We start from the raw sequence: 26,641 nt of genomic DNA, 5'->3' as shown, positions 1-26,641 counted from the left end.
CTTGCCTTCAAATATACTAGTAGAAAAAAAAAAAAAAGGAAAAAAAAAAAAACCAAGAGAAAAATTAACTCTATATGTATTGATACACATATCTTATATTTTTGAGGGGAAAAAACCCCTAGAATACAAAACAAAACAAAAAACAGAACAGTTAAAAACAAACAAACAAACAAATCAACCAACCAAACAAAACAGTTCCCAAGATCTACCAGTTTCTTACATAGCCAGGGAGAAATAGTTGAGCTAAGTAAGCAAAATGATGAACAAGGTCTTACTTGGGTTGCTTAAAACAGTTTATACTCCACTCTCATTTTATATTTTTTGACTACTCTGGACTAGTATGGTGTGTGGTTCTAGACCAGTGCCATGACTTCTCTACTTCCATTTAATATTTACAAAAAGATGAATTAAAATCCTTCCTCTGAGATGTAACAGTTTTGACACTTTTAAAACACAAATACTGCCAGGACAGGCTCCAAAGCTACACAGAGAAACTCTGTTTTGAAAATAAACAAACAAACAAACAAACAAACAACCCCAAACCAAACACTGCTACTATTTGGATAGTAACATGTAATTCTATTTTTTTTTTTACCATGAAGTCTGTTTTTCTGACATTGATTACTAAAGTTCTTCTATGGTAACCCTAACCCTGTATTTTCAAAAGAATCAATATTTTCTATGGGCCTCATATGTGCTAATACAAAGGTGCTTTAGTTTCTGTAAACGGGCACTACAGAAACCAATCACTGCCCTCTGAGAAGAGCTTATTTTAAAAAATGGGTGACTCCTGAACTAACTGTCAGATGCAAGATAATGAAAACAATTCCCATTTCACATATTAGCTGCAGTTTAGCTGATCTCTCAACTCCTGATTCTTTTGAATTATTGTCATTTTTAAAGCAGGAAATTCCATCTGTTGAATAGTGCAGGTAATACAGTAGTAGTTCAAGTCATCTGATTCTTCAGTATTTTGGGACATACAAGAAAGATTTGAATGTCAGTAAACTAGAGGCCTGACATTGTGATAGACAGAATTAGAATGGAAAACCCTGTAAAAGCTGCAGAACGTTACATATTTCTAATGCACTCTCCTGTGGTTTCACAGTAAGTGCAGTAGAATGATTAACTTTACTACCATTGTATAAAAGCCAAAACACAAAGCTATTTAAATCACTATTTTACTCTGCATGCAGGCTGAGCATCCCTAAATTCAAAATCCAAAATCCAAAACTTTGAGGGTATTGAATCAATATTCAAAAAGTTTTGAATTTTGAAACATTTAGATTTTGGGATTTTTGAATTAAGGATTACTAACTGGCAAAGTCTACACAGACAGTCAAAATGATACTCTGCTCCCAAAAATTCTAGCGAGGGATAATCAACCTGCAGTAATCAAGCCATGAAAACTTGGTGAGGTAACTACTATCATCTCCATTTACAGAAAAGGACACCAATATGGAGGATATTCAGAGTAATTTGACCATAGCTGTAACATGCATTACCTAGAACTCACACTCCATCTCTGAGGCAAATCCCAAGTATTTCACAGCAGGTAGTGCAGAAAGATGAGGTCTGATTTGTAATAGTGATAGGACATTTACTATGCAAAAAGAAGTGGCTTTTCCATATGAATGCTGAATAGAGGAACAGAACAGGTTATTTACACACCTGAATAGCACCCAGAGAAAAAAAAAGGATAACCATAGTAAACATGAAGAAGGGGGGTACAGAGTAATTTGGTTGGAAGGCAATTCAAATGTATGCACAGAGATAAGCTGACCAAGTATTACCAATATAAATAATCACACAACACAACCCTTTCAGAATAATGTGAACTATCAGAAATTGATAAAGGTAACATTCTTTGGTTGATGTGTAGTTTATTTTGAAAATTTTGAAATCTTTAAGACAAAAATCTGTAGAATCAAAATTTCTTTAAGAAAATAACTTTGCATTACAGAGAAGTAGCATTATTTTAAATTAGTGAAAAAACACAGCTCTACATACGTTCTTTTGACATCTTGCTCAATCATGGATCGCAGTTCTTTATCTTGAAAGAACTTGTTCCAAAGACTCTGGAAAAATGAGATTAACCTAATTAAAACAATCTCACATTACTTGACTTTTATGACTTCAATTTAATAATTTAAGTGATTAAATTTATTCTTCTCAAAGCTGTCACTTTAGATTTCTCAGATAGGAAACCTGACAGAAATATTTCTATTAAAATCTGGTCTAATTCAAAAGCTTACAATTTTTTTTCATTTCCTTTCTATATGCATTTTTGAAATTTCATCATCTCTGTAGGATGAAGGGCACTTTCACTACTGTTGTCTAGTCTAAGAGGCATTTACATTTTCAAAATAACAACTTGGGGAAAGTCTAAAAATTACTTAGTGAGAGGGTAAGGTAGCACACACCTTTAATCCCTTCATTCTGGAGGCAGAGGCAAGCAGATGTGTTTGAGGCCAGCCCAAGCAAGTTTCAGTCTAGCCAAGGCCATGTAGTGGGGCTCTCTCTCAAAAAAATAAAAGAACAAACCAAGCATCTAAAAATCATTTGGTATCTTATGGTACTATAGCAAAGAAAAATACTAATCTATCTATAAAATGGGGAAAAGTATTTTTCTCAGCTGAATACACAGGTGTAGAGCAGCAACAAGTGGTAATGACACAGTCTCTGCTAAGTACGAATTGTCCTCCACTCCTCTGCAGTAAGAGCTGCTCCCGAGTCACCACAGGGAGCTGCTTTCTTCTAGGGACAGTTCTGCCAAGTGTACACTTGTAAGGTGTTCCTTAGCTGCTTCCTCTCCATTGGAACCCTGATACCACTATCCTCAGGGACACTCTTCTGTTTTACATTTAGTTCTTATGAGACCCCTTGCACTTCCCCATGTATGCATGCATGTACATGCGCGGGCGCACACACCCATCCATAGACACACATACACACATGTCTCAGGGATTGAACCAAGGTGGTCAGGCTTGGAAGCAAGTCTCTGAAATTAATTTAACTCTGAACATGAAAAATTCTTAGAATGTGAACACAAACCTGTAATTAGCAGTTAATTATTCAGACTGAAAGTTAGCCAGGGACAAATAGACAATCCATTTATTTCCCTATGTTCTAATGGATTAATGTTTTTAATTAAATTAGCCAAATTCTGGCAAATTTTCCACCAAGGAAAACAGAGTCCAAGAAAACAGGTAGCCAGTTTTTATGTTGAAACACAGCTTGTATTAATGTCAATATGCTTAAAGTCAAAATCAAGTATATAAACTTATAATAATAATGAAACATATTTTGGAAGACAACAGCCAACCTAAAATTAACATTCACTTTTCAAAAATAGAGCATTCCTACATTTAAAAAGCAAGAACTAATTTAGAGTACAGTGGATAACTCAAGAGAAATTGCTATGGTGTAGATCCTGAAAGCTCGCAAAGGCTGCAGTGTGGAAAGCTTAGTGGCTTAGCGCTGTTGGGAGGCGGCAGCACCTTTAAGAGACGGGCCCACAGGTGCTGAGTGGATACCTCAGCAGGTGAGACGCAAGCATGAGAACCTGAGTTGGAGTCCTCAGCATCCACGGACAAAGCTGAGCATGGCCTTACGTGGCTGTAACTCCAGCACTGGGGAGCAGAGATGGTGGATCCTAGTCAGTCTAGCTGAACGCAAGCTTGAGCTTTAGTGAGAGACCTAGTCTCAAGGGAACAAGGCAAAGAATGATAGAGCAGGCCTCTATGGGTGTGTATACACACACATACACAAAATCAGGATTTAGGTAGTATTTAGAATACTGAAAACACAGGGCATGAAATAAATTGTTTACATAGGGATTTTCATATAAAGTACCCTTACCCCATACAGATGACATAAATCAATAAAGCATTTTTTTTTTTTTTTTTTTTAAGGAATAAAAAAGGGTTTGAGAGATGCCTCAGTAGTTAAGAGCCCTGGCTGTTAATGCAGAGAACTTTGTTTGGTTGCCAGCACCCATATTGTGGCTCATAATCACCCATAATTCCAGTTTCAGTGGATCTACCATGCTCCTCTGGGTTCCAAAGGTACCAGGCACACACATGGTACACAGACATTACACGCAGGCAAAACACACATACATATAAAAATGAAATAATTTTAAAACAAACAAACATAATAAAAAGGAACTTTACTCCTTCATCTTGTGAAAGGGGATTGTTGATCATCAGATCCTGTTGGCCAACAACTTTCCTTGGATTAGTGATATGCTGAAAGAGATATATCAAAAGATCAGAGGCTAGTACTTTAAAGTCAGCACATAACTATAAATGCATGAGTTACATTGACTTTTTACTTACTACTTCTTTAATACTGCTATACCATGCTCTTAGTTCTTTAATTCTACTTATCCATTGACTTTTATCTTGAGGAAGAACACAAAGAAAGAGCTGTTGGGGGGAGAAAAAGAGAAAATTTTGTAAAAAAAGAATCCTACTAAGTATGAAAACCAGGCTAAATAAGATCATTGGAAAATTTAAAGAAAGACCCCATTCATGACATGTCCCATTCAATATAATCATTTCAATTCCCAATAATATGTTCATGGATATATAAAAAATATGATTAGAATAGTCAAAAACTAAATAATCAATGGTTAAAAGCAAGAATTAAAAAGTTAAACTACAAAATAGATATAGGCTTTCTTCAAAATTTATTCTAAAAAGGGAGGAAAGCACATGGAAGTTCACATCTAATCTCCCTGGGAATGATAGGAAGTTACTGCAGGCAACACCTGGTAAGCAGTCCCTAGGCTTTCATCAAGTCAGTGGCCTGAGGGCTGAAGGCTGAGGGCACAGAAGTGAGGCTGCAAGTTTAACAGCAGAGAATGTAATTTAGAACTGGCAATCAGCTTATCAAAATACATTCTTCAAATGACAAATGTGATTTAACTTAGTTTAACACACTAATAAAGTGAATCCAGACTTAGGTTTATTTTTAGGAAACAAAATGTACTTAAAGTTAAACAACGGGGAATGAGGGTGGGGCACTAATATTTGAATACAAATGTTCTAACAGCAGGTCTCCTGTCTGCCTCTAAAGAAAGAAAAATGTATTTTCATTATTAAATCCAAATTATTAAATCTAGAACTATATAATACATCATGTATATCTTATTGTTTTGATTTGCACAGACTTTACAATCTCAAATTATGCAGACAGCCTTAAAAATACTGATAGAGGTCATTTAAAAAACAAGTCTACACCCAAATTCATTCATTTTAGAGAACAAAATGGGCTAATTTTTCAAAGCAATTAAAATGATGACTGCAGATCATCATTACCACTTTTGGTAACCAATGACCCTTCTCTCCAAAGGAGAATGACCCAATTTCCTTCTACTCTCCTGGCTGCCCTCCATTTTATGTTTCTAACAAAAGAATGTTAAGTCTTTCCATATGCTCTTTAGTAAGACAAAAGGAGAATGACAAGATGACAGAGGCTCAAACTTCAAGCTTGCCCTCCACTCTCCTGCCCAACTTCAGAACATCTGAAAAGCCTCCTCCAGGTCATTTAATAGCACTGCTCTGAAATGTTCACCATTAAAGGAAATGAAAGTTACTTCAAAGGATTTATTTACTAACTCCACTTGCCCAGGTGGTTCAACCTTAGTGGTAAATGTCCTATGAAAGGAAAACGTAAATGGAAAAAAAAAAAAAGTTACATATCCAGAAACTTCAGTGATCCCTGTGTGGGTAATCTTCCAGGGCATCAGGTAATGTGCTCATACTCTGCTACCACAAACTGTAAATAAATATTTCCTTCTTACCTTCCAGCAGATGCTGCGGAACCTGCTGCTTCTCAGCTGCCCATTAATCCCCTTCTGTCTTATTGTTGCCAAGTAATTGTTGTTTACAAATAGTTCTTCCCATTCTTTCCTGTAGGAAAAAAACCAGATCAGTGGTGTCCTTTTGTTAAAATCCTTCTACTACAAGAGGAGTGTGCTACAAGAAACTAATTTTAAATAGCCTAAGAAATTTAACTTTTAAAATGCATATATTTAGGGGTGTTCTGTATCTGAACGAATGGCTGTCTTCTTGGACACAGTTCTTCTGTAGATTTAATGAATATGTAGATCGCTATAATTATCCTAGCTTCAGAAATATGTAATGTCTATGGAGGCTATTCCATTTCCTTGAAGACACTGGTAGTGTAGTTCAGTGAATAAGTAAGAAAAATGAGTCTTAGTAAAAATATGACTTATTTATCTATTAACAAAAGTACACCTGTTTCCAAAATTACATAAGAAAGAAGTAGCCTGTTGGTTATACTGACTTCTCACATAAAATAACTCTTCAAATAATCCTATTTTGTTTTCTGCTAGGCTGGACAGTTAAATGTAATAGAATACCACCTTTTTAAATTGTGAATGTTTCCTACTGAAATCCCCATAGCTTCTTTCTACATGATCAGTGTGAAAATGTTAACAGGTGCAGAGAAATTTCAAGAAAACATCAAAAAATGTAAGAGTCTCAGTGTAAAAACTGTTAAAGGCAAGCTTGAATACCTTGTAGTCTGTGGCTGAGTAGACAAACAACTGAAATATGCCTCACAGGCATGCAGGCACCAGGGGCCCACACCTGTGCCTCATTAATATATAAGTAAATCTGCTCTACTGGGAAACAATTGGAAATTAATTGTCCCAAACCATTAACTGAGGTTGACTAAAGGAATCAGACCCACATTCCCAGCATCTTGCACCAAACTAAACAATAAGAGTCATTTGTCAACAGTTGAGACTACTGAGATCAGCTTCATGAAATTACCCTTAAATTCCATACTACTACAATAAAATTGACTTAAGATGTAAAATTCAGTATCAAAGCCAAAATCCCAGATATAATCTCTGGAGAAAGATATGCTAAAGAAGAAAGCTACTGAAACCTCAGAAACACAAGGCCATTATGGGCCAGATTCCATGTATGTTGGGAAAGGACACAATAATATCTATCTTGAGAAAATGTTATAAGGACAGGGAATAGAGTTCAGTGAGTATTGCCATGGCATAGGCATTTCAGACCCCAGGGCAGGTCACACTTTTTTTTTTTAAGTGGTTAAATGGTTTAGTGGTTTAATGGTTGCTGAATTCATGAATTCACTACAGCTGTGGTTACCTACACAAGGCCTGCAAAGATCAATTCAGTTTAAAATTCCAACACTGAGTGGGGAGGGTCTCCTGAGGCATCCAAACCTAGCTGAGGAGCTTTGGTAGTTTATGGTTGCTTGGGGAGAAGTGTGATGGCTATTCTTGGTTGTCAACCTGACTACACCTGTAATTAACCGAAACTCAAAAGCAGAGGGAACATCTGTGAGGAATTTTTGCTAATTTGAAGCAAAAATCCAAACACCTTTAATCCAGATCTTTTGAGGTGGGAAGATATGTACACACACACACACACACACACACACACACACACACACACACACACACACGGGGTGGGGAGGATTTATTCTGTAAATTCTGTTACTCTAGAGACCCTTGACTAATATAGGCCACTGGTAGATTACCCACACCCAGTGGATGAATCTAGGCGCCTACATGCATGTGCATCACTAAATGAACTCAGCGGGTTAAATAGTAAATAAGTGTTTTTCAATTCCAATGAGTCCCACACATACACCCACACTGTGTTTTTATCAAGTTCTTAGTAATATTCAAAGATCAGACACAGAACCACATTATAGAGATATGTCTCAGCTTGTAGCCTGGGAACAAAAAGAACAGATTTCAAATGTATTTTGAATCCCAAATTAAACTTAATTTGTAAAACAAACAACCAATAAACAAATTAAAACAAGTACTTTCATGGCCTGAAAACATCAATAATTCTGGATAAGGAAAAAAGATGTATGAGTTAGTGACTTCCAGTCTCTGGCTAGACTGCCATCCTGTCAAGTTAGGTTGGCTTTTGAGGTCAAGCTATGTGCTCTTAAATAATGAAGCACAATTATTAGGTGTGATGAATAAAGACCCTGTGCCTTGACTGGTGCAGAGGAAAGGAGCCTGGGGCAAATGAATTTGAATATCTCTGAAATTTGCAATCATTTAAACCTATTCATACATATAGTTCTAATTAAGGTGTAACATTTCAAGTTGAGAAAACCTCTAACAACAGAGGCACACAAAGGCCACAAGGTAATCTACTGTCTATTCTATGGAATAGTATTTGACCAATAAACTGTGATATAAAGTAATATTTATGCAGTGCCTACTAAGTGCTTAGCATTCATAGAGACACAACGGGGTATGAAGTTAGGGTAGTGGACAGACACATTTCTGTAGATTGCTTTTGGTAAAATTGCCATTTTTACTATGTTAATCCTGCCTATCCATGAGCATGGGAAATCCTTCCATTTTCTGATATCTTCTTCAATTTCTTTCTTTAGGGACTTAGAAGTTCTTATCATACAGGTCCTTCACTTGTTTAGTTAGTGTTACCCCAAGGTATTTTATATTATTTGCAGACACTTAAAAGTTCTTATCATACAGGTCCTTCACTTGTTTAGTTAGTGTTACCCCAAGGTATTTTATATTATTTGCAAACTCTAAACCAACAATACTAAAATTAACAAAGCTCTTGGGTAGAAGAAATGGTTTTATTATAATTAAAACTCCAAATATAAAATAATTCAAATCACAGCTACTGAAATTTTACCTATAAGAATTGATCTATGATCTATCTGATGTTAAAGAGACTACAAAGGGCAAGATGTTCTAGAGGAGCTGAACCAATATGAAGTTTTTTTAAAAAAGATTTATTTACTTATTATGTATACAGTGTTCTGCCTACATGTCAGATGAGGGCACAAGATCTCATTGTAGATGGTTGTGAGTCACCATGTGGTTGCTGGGAATTGAATTCAAGACCTCTGAAAGAGCAGTCTGTGCTTTTAACCTCTGAGCCATCTCTGCAGCACTATGAATGTTTTTTTAAATAAGCATAAATATAAATGATAGACTTAACTGATCCTGAAGTTGGGGGAAAATAATATGAAATAGTAAGGACTTGGTTGTAGAGACTTTCAATTTATTTAGCAAAAGTAAAGGAAAAGTAGTGAGCAAATTTTGCCTTATACTAGATATCAGGAGTACAGGGCAGTAGGCAGATCTGAACAGCCAAAACCTGTCAATAATGCGACCAAATGATAAAAAGTTCATTGTAATATTGTAGGCAAAAACCCTCTTTGTTTGTTTTTCTTTTCTTTGGACAGGGTTTCTCTCTGTAGCTCACTCTGACTATCCTGGAACTCACTCTGTATACCAGGCTGGTCTCAAACTCACAGAGATCCATCTGCCTCTGCCTCCTGGGTGCTGGGATTAAAAGCATGCAACACCACCACCTAGGCAAAAAACTTTTAACCCCTATAGAAGCCAGTTTCTTTATGTGTCTTCAATTCCTCTTTTCAAAGGAGAAAACAAATATTTAGAAAAATTAAACTACTCACAAGAGAAAAAACAAATTAATGGAAACTAGGAATAGTGCCTTTCTAGAACAAGTAAACTAAAGACAAAGCATGATAGAGACAGCACAAAGAAAATGATCTCTGTCAATTAAGCAGGACAGAATAAGATCTTATGTTTTCTCCTCAGACCTCAGTTAATATTTGGTAAGGGCACAAGGTAACCTGTCAACACTTGACTGACAAGATGTGATATGACCACAGTGAAGAATGACCTGGCACATTTAAACATTTAAGGAGTCTTAATTGCATGTAACTCTTCACGTATGAATGGGGTTTTGCGTGACAGACTACATTCAGCCTGGCAAACCAACTAGTGGTGTCATTGTTTATGTGTTATTCAGGCAACCATATCATTGAAAGTTCATGGATGAAGCTTCCCTGTTGTATATACAGAAGACACAATCTTTCAACAGACATCTTGGTCCTTTTATCTGTAATATTCCCCGAGCCTTGGGTGTAGAAACCTAGACCTTCAAGAACTCCTTTGAAAAAAGCATTAGTGCCACCAAGTGGCAAGTACTCTACCATTGCAGGCACCAGATCCCTGAAAACAATCAGCACTGAAACACTGATTAGCAGTGGCTGCCTTGGAATTAATTTGATATAGTGTTGACAAATACTTAAAATTACTGCCTTGCTCCTCAAAGAGACTACTGTGAGTAAATAGCACTGGCCAAATGTGTAGCAACTGTTCCTCAAAAAACTCCAAACAAAACCAACAAATCAGCAAGGTTTTTACAACAGTAACTGATGACTTCCCTTTAAGAGTGAGTTCCATAGTTAGCCTTCTGCAATGGTTTGTTTTGCTTTTTGTTTCTGACATGGAAATCACTTTTCCTTTGTTTTGACAGAGCATCTCATTGCGTAACCCTGACTGACCTGGAACTCCCTATATAAATCAAGCTATCCTTAAACTCCACTACCTCTGCCTTTTGAGTGATGGAATTAAAGGTGTGTGTCACTACACCTAAATGAGGAAATTACTCTGAATACTCAATGAATGAATACAGCTAATGATTACAAAGATATCTATTTTCAATTAAAAATTTTAATGTACTTTCCAATATTTATATTGTGAAATCTTTTTTAAATTGTTCATACATATTTTGGTCACATTCTTTCCCCTTCCCCAACTCCTCCCCTACACACCCTCTCTGCCCACCCCATTCCATATTTTTCTTCTCTCTTAAGTAAGTCAAAGCTGAAAGCAAATCCAAAGCCCAAAAGCAAGAGCACACAGACACAGACACACAGACACACACAGACACACACAGACACACACAGACACACACAGACACACACACACACACACACACACACAGCATAGAAAGAAAGAGGAGAAAACACATCATGAAAACATGGAGTCAGTTCTGTATTGGACAACTAGTGTTAAGCATCAGAATGTCTAGGAGTGTGGTTAATATATCTAGTACCACTCCATTCAAGAAAATGGACTTCCCTCTCCAGCAGGTATCAATTGCAAATAACTTCTTGTTTGAACTTTTACAAGTCTTATGTATGCTGTTGCAGTTTCTAATCTGTGTCTTCTAAATCTATTGTTTAACAATTTTGTAACTGAAGTGATACATAATTATGTGCTAAATTTAGAGAAGAAAACTTTAATCGGTGATCTAGATGATGGTAAACTACAGAATATATCCATATTCTAAGGAGAGTGTGTCATTAATATGATGATTTCTATCTGAATTTTTGATATCGTCTGGAGGTGAACAATGTCTCATAAAAGTGAGGCGGGAAACACAACTCCCACGACTGTAGTAAGGGAACGAGTACACAGACTACTGAGGAGTACTGGAAAGCTCTACTCTTGCAGCTCTGATGACAATGCAATGGCTCAGGGGTAAGAGAAGGGTTATCACTGTGAAAGCACAAGCTACAGGAAATGGGAAAAGGAAATGGAAGAGGATTCTCTGGCTTCTGGGTTGTGTGGTCAGAGTGCAATGGGATAGGAGGTCTCAGAGATGGTCATGGAGTTGTGAAGGAAAGGCAGACGGCCGCCATCACCTTGTTGCAATCAACAGAGTGTAATGGAATCAAAGGGAAGAAGGAAGATGACCGAGGAGCAGCACTGACTGTGTAAACACCAGAAGCATGAAGAAAGGGAAAGTTGATATCAAAGTGTTTGCATAATTTGATATTCCTAGTGTATAAAGTGAGATCTTAAAATTTGTCCTATCATCTATGATCACGTTTTTTAAGCTCAGGCAAAGGAAAAAGAGACAATTTTAAATGTTTCTAATTTATAGAAAAACATACTAAGGATTTCTACCTGCAAAAGGAGTGTATCATAATCTCCATATCCTATTCAATGCCAGTTAAAGGAATGACTTTAAAAATGCTATTCAAACAGAACAAGAGCCCTCCTCAGATCTACAGAAATATGGAGAGCACACATGCAGTATGCCAGCATGCGACCACAGCGAGCGGCAGGGATACGGGGCTGCAGCACTAGGTCTGCAGGTGCCGACACCAGGCAGGCAGACACTGATGTGTCTGTAATTACCTCATTTTTAGCTGAAATCACGGGTAATGAGGGAACTCCGAGTCTCTAAAAGGCAATTAGTAACTCTACTGGCTTTTTGCTTCCTCTATCAGGAATTTTGAAAAAGTTACTCTTATTTCAAGCCTTTCTCCCCTCTATAATGAAACATTAGGGTATATCACTCATACATATGTACATACATATAAAATGGAATGTACAATTACCACAAGCTTAAAATAATTTCTTCATACATTTAGGTAAAATATGGTCTTATGCAGTAAGGTGTTACCGAGACTAAGGTGAGGATTAGTTTATTACATGGAGATTGCTAAAATCTATTGTCAAGTTCTGAGTGCAGGTTTGGAATACATGAGGACTGGAAATCTTGAGTCCAATCTTGCATTCTCTAGAATATAAAGAACTAAATTAAAGTACAGTTGGAGACTCGTAGCTATAACACACTTATTCTTTATGTGACCTGAAATGCAAGGTCACATCGAAACTGCTGAGTTCATTTAATCATACGTTTAGGAGAGGAATCCAGAAAAGTTTCATTAGAAGATTTCCAATTTTATAAAAATGTTATATATACATGTTTTAATTGAAGTGATAATAAAAGTCATTATATTAGTAATCAAAGGATCAGCATTTAGAGATGTGGTAAGAAAAGGCGCTCCTGTTAGTCAATCTCCATGATAACTGGAGGAACTTTGTATTTCATGGTATTTCTCAAACATTTAATTAATATAGAAGGGAAAATTCCTTCTGTAACTTCTACTATATCTCCTGAACTGCCTTCCCAGTTGACCTTGGGTATTTGATGTTTGAGGCAACTGGTATGGGCTTGATATATGACTTTGAGACTATGATAAAGGAAGTCAAGGATCGGGGTGTAGGTCTAGAACCTTAGACCATCGGGAGGCAGGAAACTTAGGAGGTCAAGCGCAGTCTGAGCAGTACAAAAATGTTTAACAGTGAGAGGGGAGAATAAGACAGAGACTGAGAGGAGGGAGGGAAGATTGACTGGCTTACAATACACTATATAATACAAGAAAAACTGTAAAGGAACACTCATAGTATCAGAAATAAATTATTTTCCATGAATTTTAAAATTGATTTTTTTTAGCAATGGATTTATTTAGCAAATGTTTATTTGAAATGGATTTTTATTTATTTGGCTTCTAAAAGCAAAATCTCTCTTAAGACATACATGTTTTCCAGGAGTAGAATGGTTTCTATGGCTATACACTGCAACAATGTATGTATCCTTGAAGTATCTTCACTCAAGAAGCCTACAATAACAGGGAGTGGTGGCCCATGCCTGTAATCTTAACACTCAAGAGGTAGCGACTTGTGGATCTCTGTGAGTTAGAAGCCAACATGGCCCTCACAGCAAGTTGAAGGACAGCCAGGACTACATAGAGAGGTCCTATATGGTGGTTTATATAAGAATGGCTCATAGACTTGAATGCTTAATGACCAAGGAGTGGCACTATTTGAAAGGATTAAGGAAGTGTGGCCCTGTTGGAGGAACTATGTCACTGGGGATGGCCTTTGACATTACAGGAACCCAAGCCAGGCCCAATGGCTTTCTACTCTTTCGAGCTGCCTGCAGATCTGGATGTAGAATTCTTAGCTACTTCTCCAGTAACATGTTTGCCTACCTGCTACCATTCTCCCCACCATGATAATGGACAAAACCTCTGAAACTGTAAGCAACCCACAATTAAATGTTCTCTTGTTGCCATGGGCATGGTGTCTCTTTACAGCCACAGACGGTAACCAAGAAACTCCCTTGTCTAAAATAAATAAATAATTAAACAAATAAATAAATAGATAGATATGATACATAGATAGATAAATAAATGAATGAATGAAATAAAGCAAACAAAAACGATATAAAACAGAACAAAATACTACAATGAGTCTACCATCCACTTGACAACCTCCAAGTCAGCACTATCCAATAGAATCTGAGGTGGAAGATATGCTTTGTATTTCTCTTTCCACCATAACAATTACAATTACATATATCAACCAAGCAGCTGAAATCTGGTTTAGTACAAATGAAGGATTGCCTATTTTATTGTAATTTAAATAGTATCATATAGCTCATGGTTCCTGAACTAAGCTCAGAATGTTTAAAAAATGCTATTCATACAGATACTCAGTTTTAAAAGAAGCAACTATTACGGTTCAAGGGATATCAGGACAAAAACACACATGACACAAACTTACATAGAAAGAAAACAACCATCAAACACTAAATAATACATGTGCTTAAATAGCTATGTATGTGATGCTACATCATCATCCTAAATGAATGATGCTACTGCTAAGAACTAGGAGGCATAGTGATGCCCACTTCCTCCCTTCTGTCTATACTACATCACTCACTAGACCCAAGGATGTTCTGCCACAGTCACCTTCCCTAGCTCCCTCACACATGTACATGTCAAAGTTAGGAGCGAAAATCTCCATAGATGACTATATGTTTGTAAGATATCAAAATGGTCATGCTGAAAAGAACTATGCCTAAGATCTGGGTTATAAGCCCAAATAAAACCAAATTCAACAACAAATTTAAAAAGAACCAAGGAAATATAGCTTCAAATGAAGATAAAAGATATATGATAAAATGAACTTTAGTATGAGGTCAATTGATGCATTTAAGTTAGTTTGCATTAGTATTTCTGGGAAAACAATTTCCTACTGCCTGTGAAAACCCAAAACAGAAAAACATCTCTCCACAAAAGACAGTGAGAACCTCACTCAATTACAGATCAAGGGCCCTGTCTACTGTACTGCATTAGAAACAATTCAGACTCTGCAAGTCTGGGGTCTTTAGAATCATGGTATGGGCTTTGCTGGCTTAGCATCCCAATTCAAAACTTTTAGGGCATTGTTAATACACAAACAAGGTTCAAATTTTTTAATATATCATATTGGGGATTTTCAGAAAGAAAATATGCAAACAGTATACTTACAAAGAAAAACTATAGCTTTGTTTGTTTTAGAAAAGTTCTCACGATATGTAACTCCGACTGTGCTGGAGCTCACTATATAGACCAGCTTGACCCTTGAATTCAGACATCCTCCTGCCTCTGCCTTCTGACTGCTAGAATTAGAGACATGCACCACTAAGCCCAGCTAAAAATTAAAAATTTCAAAGACACAGTGATATTCAAGGTATTTGGCATGGTAAAGTTATATGTATCATAGCAGTGATTTCTTTTTTTTTTTTTTCTTAACTCAACAGGAAAATGTTGAGATTACCAAAATATTCCCTAGATCCATGTATAATTTTTCTCTGATGTTGTATATACTTTGAAAACACAAAGTTCTCTGTCTCTGCATTAAATAACAGTTTTGTTTTCATAGTTATTTGTTCTATTTTTAAATTAATTTTTGTTAGCATAAAGATAAATGGTTTAAGTATGATTTTTACACGTATCTATCATTACGCTTTGTTCTTGACCATTCCCTTTTCTCCATTCTGTTTTTAGTGGATTTCCCTTATGTCTATTTTTAAAAGTTTTTTTTTATATGTATGAATGTTTGCCTGTATGCATATACATGAATTTGGTTCCTGATACCTGGGATCCACAAGATACTGGATACCCTGGAACTGGACTGACAGGTAGTTGTGAGCTGCTGGGAGCTGAACCAGGCCCTCTGCAAGAGCAGCAAGTGCTCTTGACCACCAAACCATTTCCTCAGCCCTTCTCATAACTATCAGCTTCCTTAAGGGATACACTGATAGTCCTTTATCCTCTTTCTTAAAGTTTCACTGTCATAACTTCAGGAATCCCAGTCCACTGGCACTCTGAAAGTGTGAAATGGAAGACTTCCAGAATAAACAACTCATAAATGTTATGCCGCATAGCAATTAGTGGTGCAATCTCACACTATTTTGTCCCATCCAAAATGTCAATTATTGCTCTGTCCTGTGCATCTTCATCCAATATGCTATATACATCCACTAGTCACTTAGCAGGTGCCTCTGTGATCAGATTAACTGTTTCAGTATCCTGATGATTTACATTTAAGGGCCCTCTTTTTACTTAATAATGACTACACAGTTCAAGAGTACTGAAGCTAGAAATTCGATGATGTCAAGAAGTTAAGACAGAAAAAGGTTTTGGCTTAGTATATAAAGGAAATATACATGTTTTAGTTGATCTATGGTAGGGATATATAGCTCTTCTGTATTATGGTTGCAAATGCCATCTGTGGATTTAGGAGCAGAAAAAATGAAGTTCCTTCTTTAAGTCGCATCAGGAGCCAAGTGCACAAAATTGGGCCAGATCATTGTGTTGATTATTTAACCCTATTACCCTCCCTTAAACCTCCTGCATGGAAAAAAAGAGTTCAGCCTATTTAGACAGAAAAGACAGAATTAGACAGAGGGTTGGGGAAGGAGACCTGTGGCCAGAACAAAATCCAAACAACAAGAAGGCTGTCTCTAGTTCTAAAGCAATAGAGCTCTGCTGTCCAACAGATTTAACATTTTTAAAGATTTATAACTCTATCTTGAACTTTAATTTTTTTTTTCGAGACAGGGTTTCTCTGTGTAGCTTTGGTGCCTTTCCTGGAATTCACTTGGTAGCCCAGGCTAGCCTTGAACTCACAGAGATCTGCCTGGCTCTGCCTCCCGAGTGCTGGGATTAAAGGCGTGTGCCACTGCTGCCTGTCAAGGTCACACATTTTATGGTCAGAAAGTGCCCTTTAACTCTGAAGCTTGTGGTGCTTCTTCCACGAAATAAAAATAGAATCATCAGATGGATGTTAAACATAAGATTAAAGAAAAATCCCTCCCATACAAACTATGTGTAACTGTATGTAAATACAATTCTTAAAATACTAATATATCTTCACATTAGAAAGATAAGTTTTTTTCATGAAACAAAAATCAACTTCAGCAAAAGAAAGATGATTAAAACCAAAAGGAAATTAAGAAAAAGAAAGGAAAGCTGAAGTAATGACAGTGTTACCCTGTGGTATTCCACACATTTAATTCATAGGCAGGCTCCTTATGTGTTATAGTTGCTGTTCAAAATTCAGTGTTAAAAATGAAGTAATTAAAAACCAGAGCTTATTTACCCTACTTAAACTCACACAATCAAATAATTATAGAGATAAAGTGGTAATATTTGGTCTGTGGCTCATCTTAAAACTGATTTCCTGATATCTTCTTTAATTTCTTTCTTTAGAGATTTAAAGTTCTTATCAAACAGGTCCTTCACTTGTTTAGTTAGTGTTATCCCAAGGTATTTTATATTATTTGTGGCTATTGTAAAGGGTGATGTTTCTCTGACTTCTTTCTCAGACCTTTTATCATTTGTGTATAGGAGGGCTACTGATTTTTTTGAGTTGATCTTCTATCCTGCCACATTACTTGAAGGAGTTTATCAGCTGTAGGAGTTCCCTGGTAGAATCTGTGGGGTCACTTATGTATACTATCATATCATCTGCAAATAGTGAAAGTTTGACTAACGACTCTGAGATACCACCTTACACCTGTCAGAATGGCTAAGATCAAAAACACTAATGACAGCCTATGTTGGAGAGGATGCGGAGCAAAGGGAACACTCCTCCACTCTTGGTGGGAGTGCAAACTTGTACAACTACTGTGGAAATCTGTATGGCGGTTTCTCAGAAAATTGGGAATCAATCTACCTCAAGACCCAGCCATACCACTCTTGGGCATATACCCAAGGAATGCTCAATCATACCACAAAGAGACATGCTCAACTATGTTCATAGCAGCATTATTCATAATAGCCAGAACCTGGAAACAACTTAGATGCCCTTCAACTGAATAATGGATTAAGAAAATGTGGTACATAAACACAATAGCGTACTACTCAGAGGAAGAAAACAATGACAGCATAAATGGATGGAACTAGAAAATATCATCCTGAGTGAGTTAACCCAAACCCCGAAGGACAAACATGGTATGTACTCACTCATAAGTGGATACTAGATATAAAGCAACAATCAGAACCAGAGAGGCTATATAGCAGGGAAGAAGCTAGGATGACTGTGGCTTATAATAAGTTTTGGTTTTACTCAAATACTGGGCAAGCCTCAATAAAACATTTCACTAGTAGGATAAGAATTTATACTGTATCAAGCTGATAATAGAAAAATAAAAAAAATAAAAATGAAAAAAAAGTAAAAAAAAAAAAACCTGATTCCCTAAGTTACCTGATAATTCTAAAGAATTCAGAGATTGTATCATGTAATTATAGATTCACAATAAAATACAGGCAATACCACACAACCAGGACAGCAGTCCTCCAGGAATCCTAAGGGAATCTTCGTCCTCTTCTACTTCCTACAGCATGAGACTGCATTAAGTAATGGGAACAGCAAGGTCAGAGGGTTATAAGATGACTGGGTAGTGAGGGAAAAGACAAAGAATTTAGGCTGCTTGCTATTATACTTGGTACGCCAACAAACAAATTGATCTCTATGAGTTAATGTATATTCTTAAAAATAACCAAATAGGCAAAATAATAGTCTTAGAATGTTATCAGAATATGGATTTTTTTAATTTCAAGTGTCTAATAGCTTTTGCCCAGTGTGTGTGTGTGTGTGTGTGTGTGTGTGTGTGTGTGTGTGTTTCCAATTTTAATTCACAGGGCACCAGATCTCATTATAGATGGTTGTGAGCCACCATGTGTGTGATGGGAATTGACCTCAGGACCTCTGGAAGAAGAACCAGTGCTCTTAATTTCTGAGCCATCTCTCCAGCCCCATTCTGTTTTTTTTTTTTTTTTTTGTTAAATATTTATTTATTATGTATACAGTGTTCTGTCTGCATGTGTCCCTGCAGGCCAGAAGAGGGCACCAGATCTCATTACAGATGGTTGTGAGCCACCATGTGGTTGCTGGGAATTGAACTCAGGACCTTTGAAAGAACAGTCTGTGCTCTTAACCACTGAGCCATCTCTCCAGCCCCCCCCCCCCCCATTCTGTGTTTTTTAAACCAATGTTTGGTTATGATTTCATTGAGATACAGGACACGGTAACACATGAATGTAAAAGGTACTGCCTAAAATTAAATTCTGCGAGTTATTGGTTATAAATGATATGCACGAACATCTTTGTGTTAATTTTTGGCTTAATTTTTAAACTTAATGATTGAAGAAAGTTCACAAAAGATTTAACTTTAAATGCAAAAACCAAATCTACAATTTGGTAGACTGGATGAACTACAGAACACACCATTTTGAGAAAAATAATCAACTTTGGAAGTGCTGATAATGAAGACAAATTACCTTTTTTTTGCTTTCCCCAAAGAGATGAAGCAAAATACATAAAAGTGGAAAATTCTCTTTGTGCTTCAATAAAAGTTCTTTAAGAACATAAAATACAGTCTTTTTAAGAAAAAATTAAAAACACAAATGTGACTTTTTATTAATAATAATTGGTTACATTAATATACAATTATTAACAATTAAAAAATCACAATGTAGTCAGGCATGGTTGAACACATAAACCCCAATAATCAGGAGGCAACTCCAGGAGGGTGCAGTGTCTGAACTCTGTCTGAGCTACTACTTAGCAAAACCTTGACTAAACAAGCAAGAGAAGAGAGAAGGAAGGAGTGGAGAAGGAAGCCTATATATGTGTGGGAGATTCAAATTTTCATAAGACTTTTAAAAAACAAGTCATTCCACTAGCCCAAGTGTGTAATTTATTAGCCCTTTTCAAAGGCACACACAAGTGTTGTGCAGTGTCCATTTCACCCAAGTAACTCATTTATTTAAATTTCTGGTTAGGATTCCTAACTAAATCATTACAATCTTTGGTTTAGTGGGTAAGACTTGTAACTGAACTCTTTCTGTACTCTGAATATGTGCTGCTCCCATTAGTTAATAAATAAAGCTGCTTTGGCCTATGGCAAGGCAGAATAGAGCCAGGCAGGTATTCCAAGCAGAGACAGAGAGAGAAGAGCGGGGAGTCAGGGAGACACCAGTGAGCCACCCAAGAAGCAAATGTGAAATTATTGGCAAGTCACCGGCCACGTGGCAATACACAGATTAACAGAAATGGATTAATTCAAGATGTAAGAACCAGCTAGTATTAAGCTGGAGACATAGGCCAAACAGTTTGTAATTAATATTAAGCCTCTGACTGGTTATTCAGGAACAGGTGGGCGGGAGAGATTCATCCATCTACACTGAATATCAAAGGTTTTCATTATTTTATGTGGCTACTGAAGTCTGTAACATTGCACCTAAAAATTATTACTGGGACCTGGGCAGTGATGGAGCATGCCTTTAATCCTACCACTTGGGAGGCAGAGGCTGGGTGGATCTCTGAGTTCAAGGCCAGCCTGGTCTATAGAGTGAGTTCCAGGACAGCCAGGGCTACACAGAGGAACACAGTCTTGAAAAACCAAACCAAACCAAACCAACCAACCAAACAAACAAACAAAAAGAGAAATAGAAAAGAAAAAGGAAAAGTAAAAAAATTATTACTGGAAGATTATTCAGTTGTCAAAATCTAGAAAAAATATTAGTAGTACACTTTTCTGATTGGTATAGCTTGTGGAAAAATACTCATAAATGGAGTTAGTTAGAATTAAATAGAAAAAAATAAATAAATTCAGTGCTTTACCACTACATATACAGAATATGGAAAATGAGAATCAAAGATCTTTATGCTATTTATACAAGACAACAAATGAAAATTAAACAATATTTCCAGTTTCTAAGAGAATATGAAGTAACTGGTCTGAGTTTTTCTAAACAAATTGACTAGTAAACCCAATTTACAGTAGGTTTTTGGCTATATAAACCAAACCTAGGTCTTACTGATATATAAGGTGAAAATAGAGTTCTTTTCTATCTTAGAATTATACTTTAAACGTCTGAACAAAGCACTACATTAATCAACATTTTCACATCACTCCTCCCCCAATGCCTCCCAATTACAATCATCTCTTCCATTACTCTCTCCCTCCACTCCCTTTAAATTTAATTAATTAAATTAATTTAAAGTATAATTCTCAATACTACTCAACAATACATATTCTCTGAACTTGTGTAGAACGCTATCTTACTATTTCTTTAAAAGAATATTTAGAGATATAGTAATAAAGTTTAAATATATTCATCTTCTATTTATTTCATAGGTCACTATTATATCATCTAACAAAATAATTAAAATCATGCGAGCAGCTGTTACTGCAGCTACACAAACTAATGTAACAGTCTGTATTCATGTGTTGGCAACAGGCTTGCTTCTTTTGGCAAGGTCAGCTGCCCTTCTTCAAGGTGGCCGCCTGCTACAGAGCCAGTTAGGCATCTTCTCCAGACTTACAAACTGTCTTTTCTCAGCCTCTGCAAGATTCTGTTTGATGGTTACATTAGAAATAAAGATCAATGTCTGACAGAAGACACTAACATTGTTCTTTAAAAACTATAAAATATGATCAATAAAATCAATGATATCTTCTCAGTTTTTAGAAATTTTCCATTTTAAATGGTTAGGAGATATACAATCAAATTTTAACCAAAACCTCTAAAACAAGGCATTGTATAATAATCTTTCTGGTGCTCTGAGAGTTAATTACAAGTATGCTCTATTTGAATCAATGAAGAAAAATGACATGAAGATACAAATGCCAAATAAAACTTGGCTATTTTTTTTAAAAAAGTCTATATAAGCATTAAGCTCACAAAGCTACACTTAGAGTCCCCTGATTTTTATATTTCAGAACTTACTTGTTCAAGTTCCAGATATCAACCTGTTTTTTTTAATAGTGCAACAACTTCCCCTCACCTTTAACAGTTGTAGAATTTGTTTTGTTTTGTTTTGTTTTGTTGTTTTGTTTTTTGAGGCAGGGTTTCTCTGTGTGGTTCTGGCTGTCCTTGAACTCACTATGTACACCAGGCTGGCCTCAAAATCACATAGATCCACTTGCCTCTGACTTCTGAGTGCTGGGATTAAAGGTATGTGTCACCCCCATCAGGCTGTAGAATTTGTTACACAAAGGTAATGGGAACACTGTGTCTCAGAGATGGAGCTTCAAGATTCCTTTAATTTGGGAATGGTGGTACAAGCCTTTAATCCCAGACTCAGAAGGGAGTAGGCAGTTCAGAGTTCAAGGTCAGCCTGGCCTACATAGAGAGTTCCAAGACAGCCAGGATTACGTCAATAGACCTAAGCTCAAATTAGACAAAAAAAAGAAAGAAAGAAAGAAAGAAAGAAAGAAAGAAAGAAAGAAAGAAAGAAAGAAAGAAAGAAAGAAAGAAAGAAAGAAAGAAAGAAAGAAAGAAAGAAAGAAAGAAAGAAAGAAAGAAAGAAAGAAAAAGAAATAGAACAAGAGGCTAATTATTCATTATACAACCAATACCAAAAGCTTGAAGATGATGACAGTGACGTTTGTTGGAACAATAAAAGCAATTAATATTCAGCATTTACCACTTGACATTTTTCATATCAACTACATCTTATTATCCTCACTTTAAAGTGTATACACAGTATAAGGCTTGTCCAAAGTCATCAATGCATTTACAATCATTATTTCATCCCATATTCAATATTTAGATATTTGTTAAAGTAACCAACAAACACAACAAACTATGAACTCCTAAAACTTGTTAATATAACATTACAATAATACAAGAACAAAAAAGGAGATTATAACCAGGCCTGTTGTGTCAGGCCTGGAATTTTACTACATTGGAACTTGAAGAAGTTCAAGGTCAGCTTAGGTCATATAATGAGATCTTGTGTGCTGGAGATATAGCTTAGTTTGGAGTGCTTGTCTAGGATGTGCTAGCCTCAAGACAGTTGTTAAGTAAAGCATAGCCATGCTAAAACCCACAGACCCAGAGACACTAAATAACAAGGAGAGTCCGGGGGGAAGCATGGATCTTCCCAGGAAGGAGAAATAAAAAAGATTTTGTGGGTGGACTGGGGGCCGATAGGGATGAGAATAGTAGGGATTAGGTGGGGAGTTGGAGGGAGTGGAGGGAAGAGTAATGGAAGAGATGATTGTAATTGGGAGGCATTGGGGGAGGAGTGATGTGGAAACCCAGTGCTGTGGAAACCACCTGGAATCTACTAGTCTGACTCTAGCAAAGACTGGGACACCAACCCAGCCATAAAACCTTCAATATACAATTTGTCCTGCCTGAAAGATGGGCTGGGGTAATGGTGGCACAGAAATTGTAGGAGTGGCCAACCAATGACTGGTCCAATTTGGGGCCAATGCAACAAGAGGGAGTCAATGACTAGATAGCCAGGGACCAGAGCCTGGATAGCCCAGAGAACTAGGATAGATTCAAACAGGGCTGGTGCCCGAAGGTTTCTCTGGTCCCAGACGGCCCCACGGTCCAGCAGCCACTTATAAAATAATCATTCTGAGTCTTAATATTATTTACAAACTGTATGGCCTATGGGTCAGGCTTCTTGCTAGCTAGCTCTTTCATCTTAAATTAACCCATTTCTACTAATCTATGTTTCGCCATGTGTTCTGTGGCTTTACCTGGGTCCCATTATATCTTGCTCCTTGGGCAGCTGGCTTGCATCTCTCTCTGCCTTTCTTCTTCCCGTCTCTCTGCTTGGATTTCCCACTTGCCTCTAAGCTGCCTTGCCTTAGACCAAAACAACTTTATTTATTAGACAGTGGGAGCAACATATATTCACAGCATACAGAAAGACATCCCACAGCAGACTAACAACAACAACAACAAAAAAATGTCAATGAAATGATTCCTAATGATAGTCTGCTATACTCATAGATTGGTGCCTAGCCCAATTGTCATTAGAGAAGCTTCATGCATCAAGTGATGGGAACAGATACAGAGAGCCATAGCCAAACATTAGCCAGAGCTCAGAGAATTCTGTGGAAGTAGGGGAGGATCACTGCCCACAAAATCAACTAAGCAGGGCTCATAGAAGCTCACAGATACTGAATAGTCAAATATGGACTGTATAGGGGTCTGAGCTAGGACCCCTGCATACATTCTGTGGTTGTTTAGCTTAGTGTTAATGAAGGACTCCTAATAGTAGGAGCAGGGGCTGCCTCGGACCCTTTCTCCTCCTACTGGGTGGTCTCGTTCAGCCTTTATATGAGGGACTGTGCCTATTTGATTGTAATTTGTTATGCTGTGTTTGGTTGATATCCCTGGGAAGACTGCTCTTTTCTGAAGAGAAATAGAGGAGCAGTGGATCTGAGGGAGAGAGAAGGTGGTGGGGTTAGAACGGGAAGAAGTGGATAGAGGGGAAACTGCCATTAGGATGTAATGTATGAGAAATGCCAGAAGAATAAAAAACAAAAACAAATATCCAAAAGGTTAAGGTGCCCAATACAAGACTGACGCTACAAAATGGAAGAGGTGCCAATGCTGAAAACTAAGGCAAATATGTTACTAGCAGAGATGGGTGATCAGAAATAATAATTCCATTGCTTTGCATTCAGATCTTCAAGAAGATTTCATTCACATACTTTTTCTCAGTCCTTTAAAAACTTGTGGGAAAGAGGCATGTTAGAAATTCCATAGTCCTGTTACAGATGTACTCATCCAAGATAACAACATGAGAATGCTTGGTCTCTCTTGAGGAGGTCTAAGGTATCAAGTGTCTTATCTATAAAGTTGAAAATTTCTAGCCAGGTGTGGTGCATGCCTTTAATGCCAGCACTAGGGAGGTAGAGTAAGGCAGGTCTCTGTGTGTTCAAGGCCAGCCAGGACTATGGAGAGAGACTCTGTCTCAAAAACGAACAACAAAATGCAAACAAAACAAACAAAAAATACAACAACAAACCTATGTTTGAGGTAGTTTAGATAACATAAAGGTAAATTTGTTACACAAAACATTGTTTTGAAAGCCTGAAGCTAAACATTTTTCTGGTGACCTATTTAAAGTTAGATTAAAAGACCTAGAATGATAACAAAAAGAATTCACATGTTCAAAAGTAAATTGTACTGAACATTCTGCTGCTACTGCAATGTGATTCTGCAAGAGTTCTTTAGTCAGTAAAAATCAATATGGAAATATACTCTAGTGCTGTATTTTGGTGAATTCTACATTTAACCTAAATGTCAAATTCAAAATAAGCTAATTACATTATAAGAGCTATTGCCTACAGGGTCAAAAGAAATCCTAATTTCATACTTAAATACTGTAATACCATTTAATAGCAGCATTGGCCTGCCGACATCAAAAACCCACTTTCACATACTATACTACTTCATCTTTTCCCTAGGACTTTTAAATTACAATAAATTAATACCATAATATTATAAAAATGACAGGCATTAATTAAAAATATTTAGTTAACAGAAGTATTCACTGTGCAGTAAGTTGCAATAATAGCTCATTTTCAAAACAAAATTATCACTCAATAATGAGATATTTTAATCTCTGAACTAGTTAAGGACAGAATAAACTATAACACAATACTGTCTTCATATTAAAATATCTTTTATTGTAATTAGTTAAAATATGAATATAATTATAAAATTTATCAACAAAATGTACACAGATAGGGAAATGACTTTCCGTTGTAATATCATTTTCCATTTGTTGTTATTGCACTTGTACTTTAAAAACATTATATCATAACCATAGATTCCATACAGATCAATACTCTCAGGTACATGCCAAGTTATAGATAATTACTTTTATATTCACCTTTGTTGGTTATTTTGATCAGCCATGACATGTTCAAATAGGGGATTTGTCTGTTATTTACTATGTCACATTTCAAACTTCACATTATACTTTTAGACTAAAAGGAGGCTTAGGAGAACCGTATCCTTTAAAGGTAACATAGGTACAATGAAAGTATGAGAAGAAAGAAATACAAGCCCTCTACAGAATCAGGGGAACACTAGCCTTTTGTACTGTCAGTGACAAATGACCAAATGATAACTTATACAAACTCCAACTACTATACAATAAGGATGTCAAATATTTAAATTACCATTTCACTTCAGGAATTCGAAAGAGGATTGTAATAATGGTATTATTCACAATATCTCTACAAGTGCCTCCTACATCCAGGGCCCTAGAGTAAAAGCTAACAACATGCCTGTAATCTGAAGACATAAATGATGCAGCTCCAATGATGAAATGGAATACATACACAAAGAAAGCGCAGAATGCAATGAGTTGCCAAGTGTTCAGTGTTCATGTGCATGTCTCAAAGTGTTGATATACACTATTAGAACAACTAATTCACCATCAGGACAACATATCTCAATTAAAGAATTTATTTATCTGATTGCTACTTATATGCTTAAAAATACTAGTACTGAATTTGCAGGGTTTTTCCTATTAAAAAAAAAACAAAATTTAAACATTTTGGTTCATTATACAAACTTTCAAATATTATTGGAAACATTTAATTTTTTTCTTTGGTTTTCATGCAATAAAGCACAAAATTCATAAACATTTACTTAACCAAAATCTAAGTCAGGATGAAACCATTAATGAGACAAAAAGACAAAATATGTACTTCACTTAGGATGCTACATTTTTGTTATTTAAGATGGCAGGCTGCCAGAGAGCACACTGTCCTGTCTTTATACATGTGATAAAGACATGGCTATAAGTTCTTCCTATTCTAAGAACACAATTCCATAAAAGTTGTGTTTTCTATAATAC

General features: G+C 36.4%; 1 protein-coding gene across 32 annotated transcripts in view; it reads right to left on the bottom strand.

Annotated features, from left to right (window-relative positions):
• The window catches only part of Tbc1d5 (TBC1 domain family member 5), a 453,313-nt gene that overhangs the window by 199,602 nt on the left and 227,070 nt on the right, over positions 1 to 26,641 (bottom strand). For all 32 annotated transcript variants that reach the window (XM_076557560.1, XM_076557565.1, XM_076557572.1 and 29 more), the window contains 4 exons: positions 5,810 to 5,918; positions 4,341 to 4,430; positions 4,176 to 4,250; positions 2,011 to 2,078 (listed from right to left, as the gene is read on the bottom strand). In XM_076557560.1, coding sequence (XP_076413675.1) covers positions 2,011 to 2,078; positions 4,176 to 4,250; positions 4,341 to 4,430; positions 5,810 to 5,918 — 342 coding nt within the window. The remainder of the gene's footprint in view (positions 1 to 2,010; positions 2,079 to 4,175; positions 4,251 to 4,340; positions 4,431 to 5,809; positions 5,919 to 26,641) is intronic.

The sequence above is a fragment of the Peromyscus maniculatus genome, chromosome 21, assembly GCF_049852395.1.
Source record: "Peromyscus maniculatus bairdii isolate BWxNUB_F1_BW_parent chromosome 21, HU_Pman_BW_mat_3.1, whole genome shotgun sequence".
Lineage (NCBI taxonomy): Eukaryota > Metazoa > Chordata > Mammalia > Rodentia > Cricetidae > Peromyscus > Peromyscus maniculatus.
This window is presented reverse-complemented; position numbering and strand designations above follow the sequence as displayed.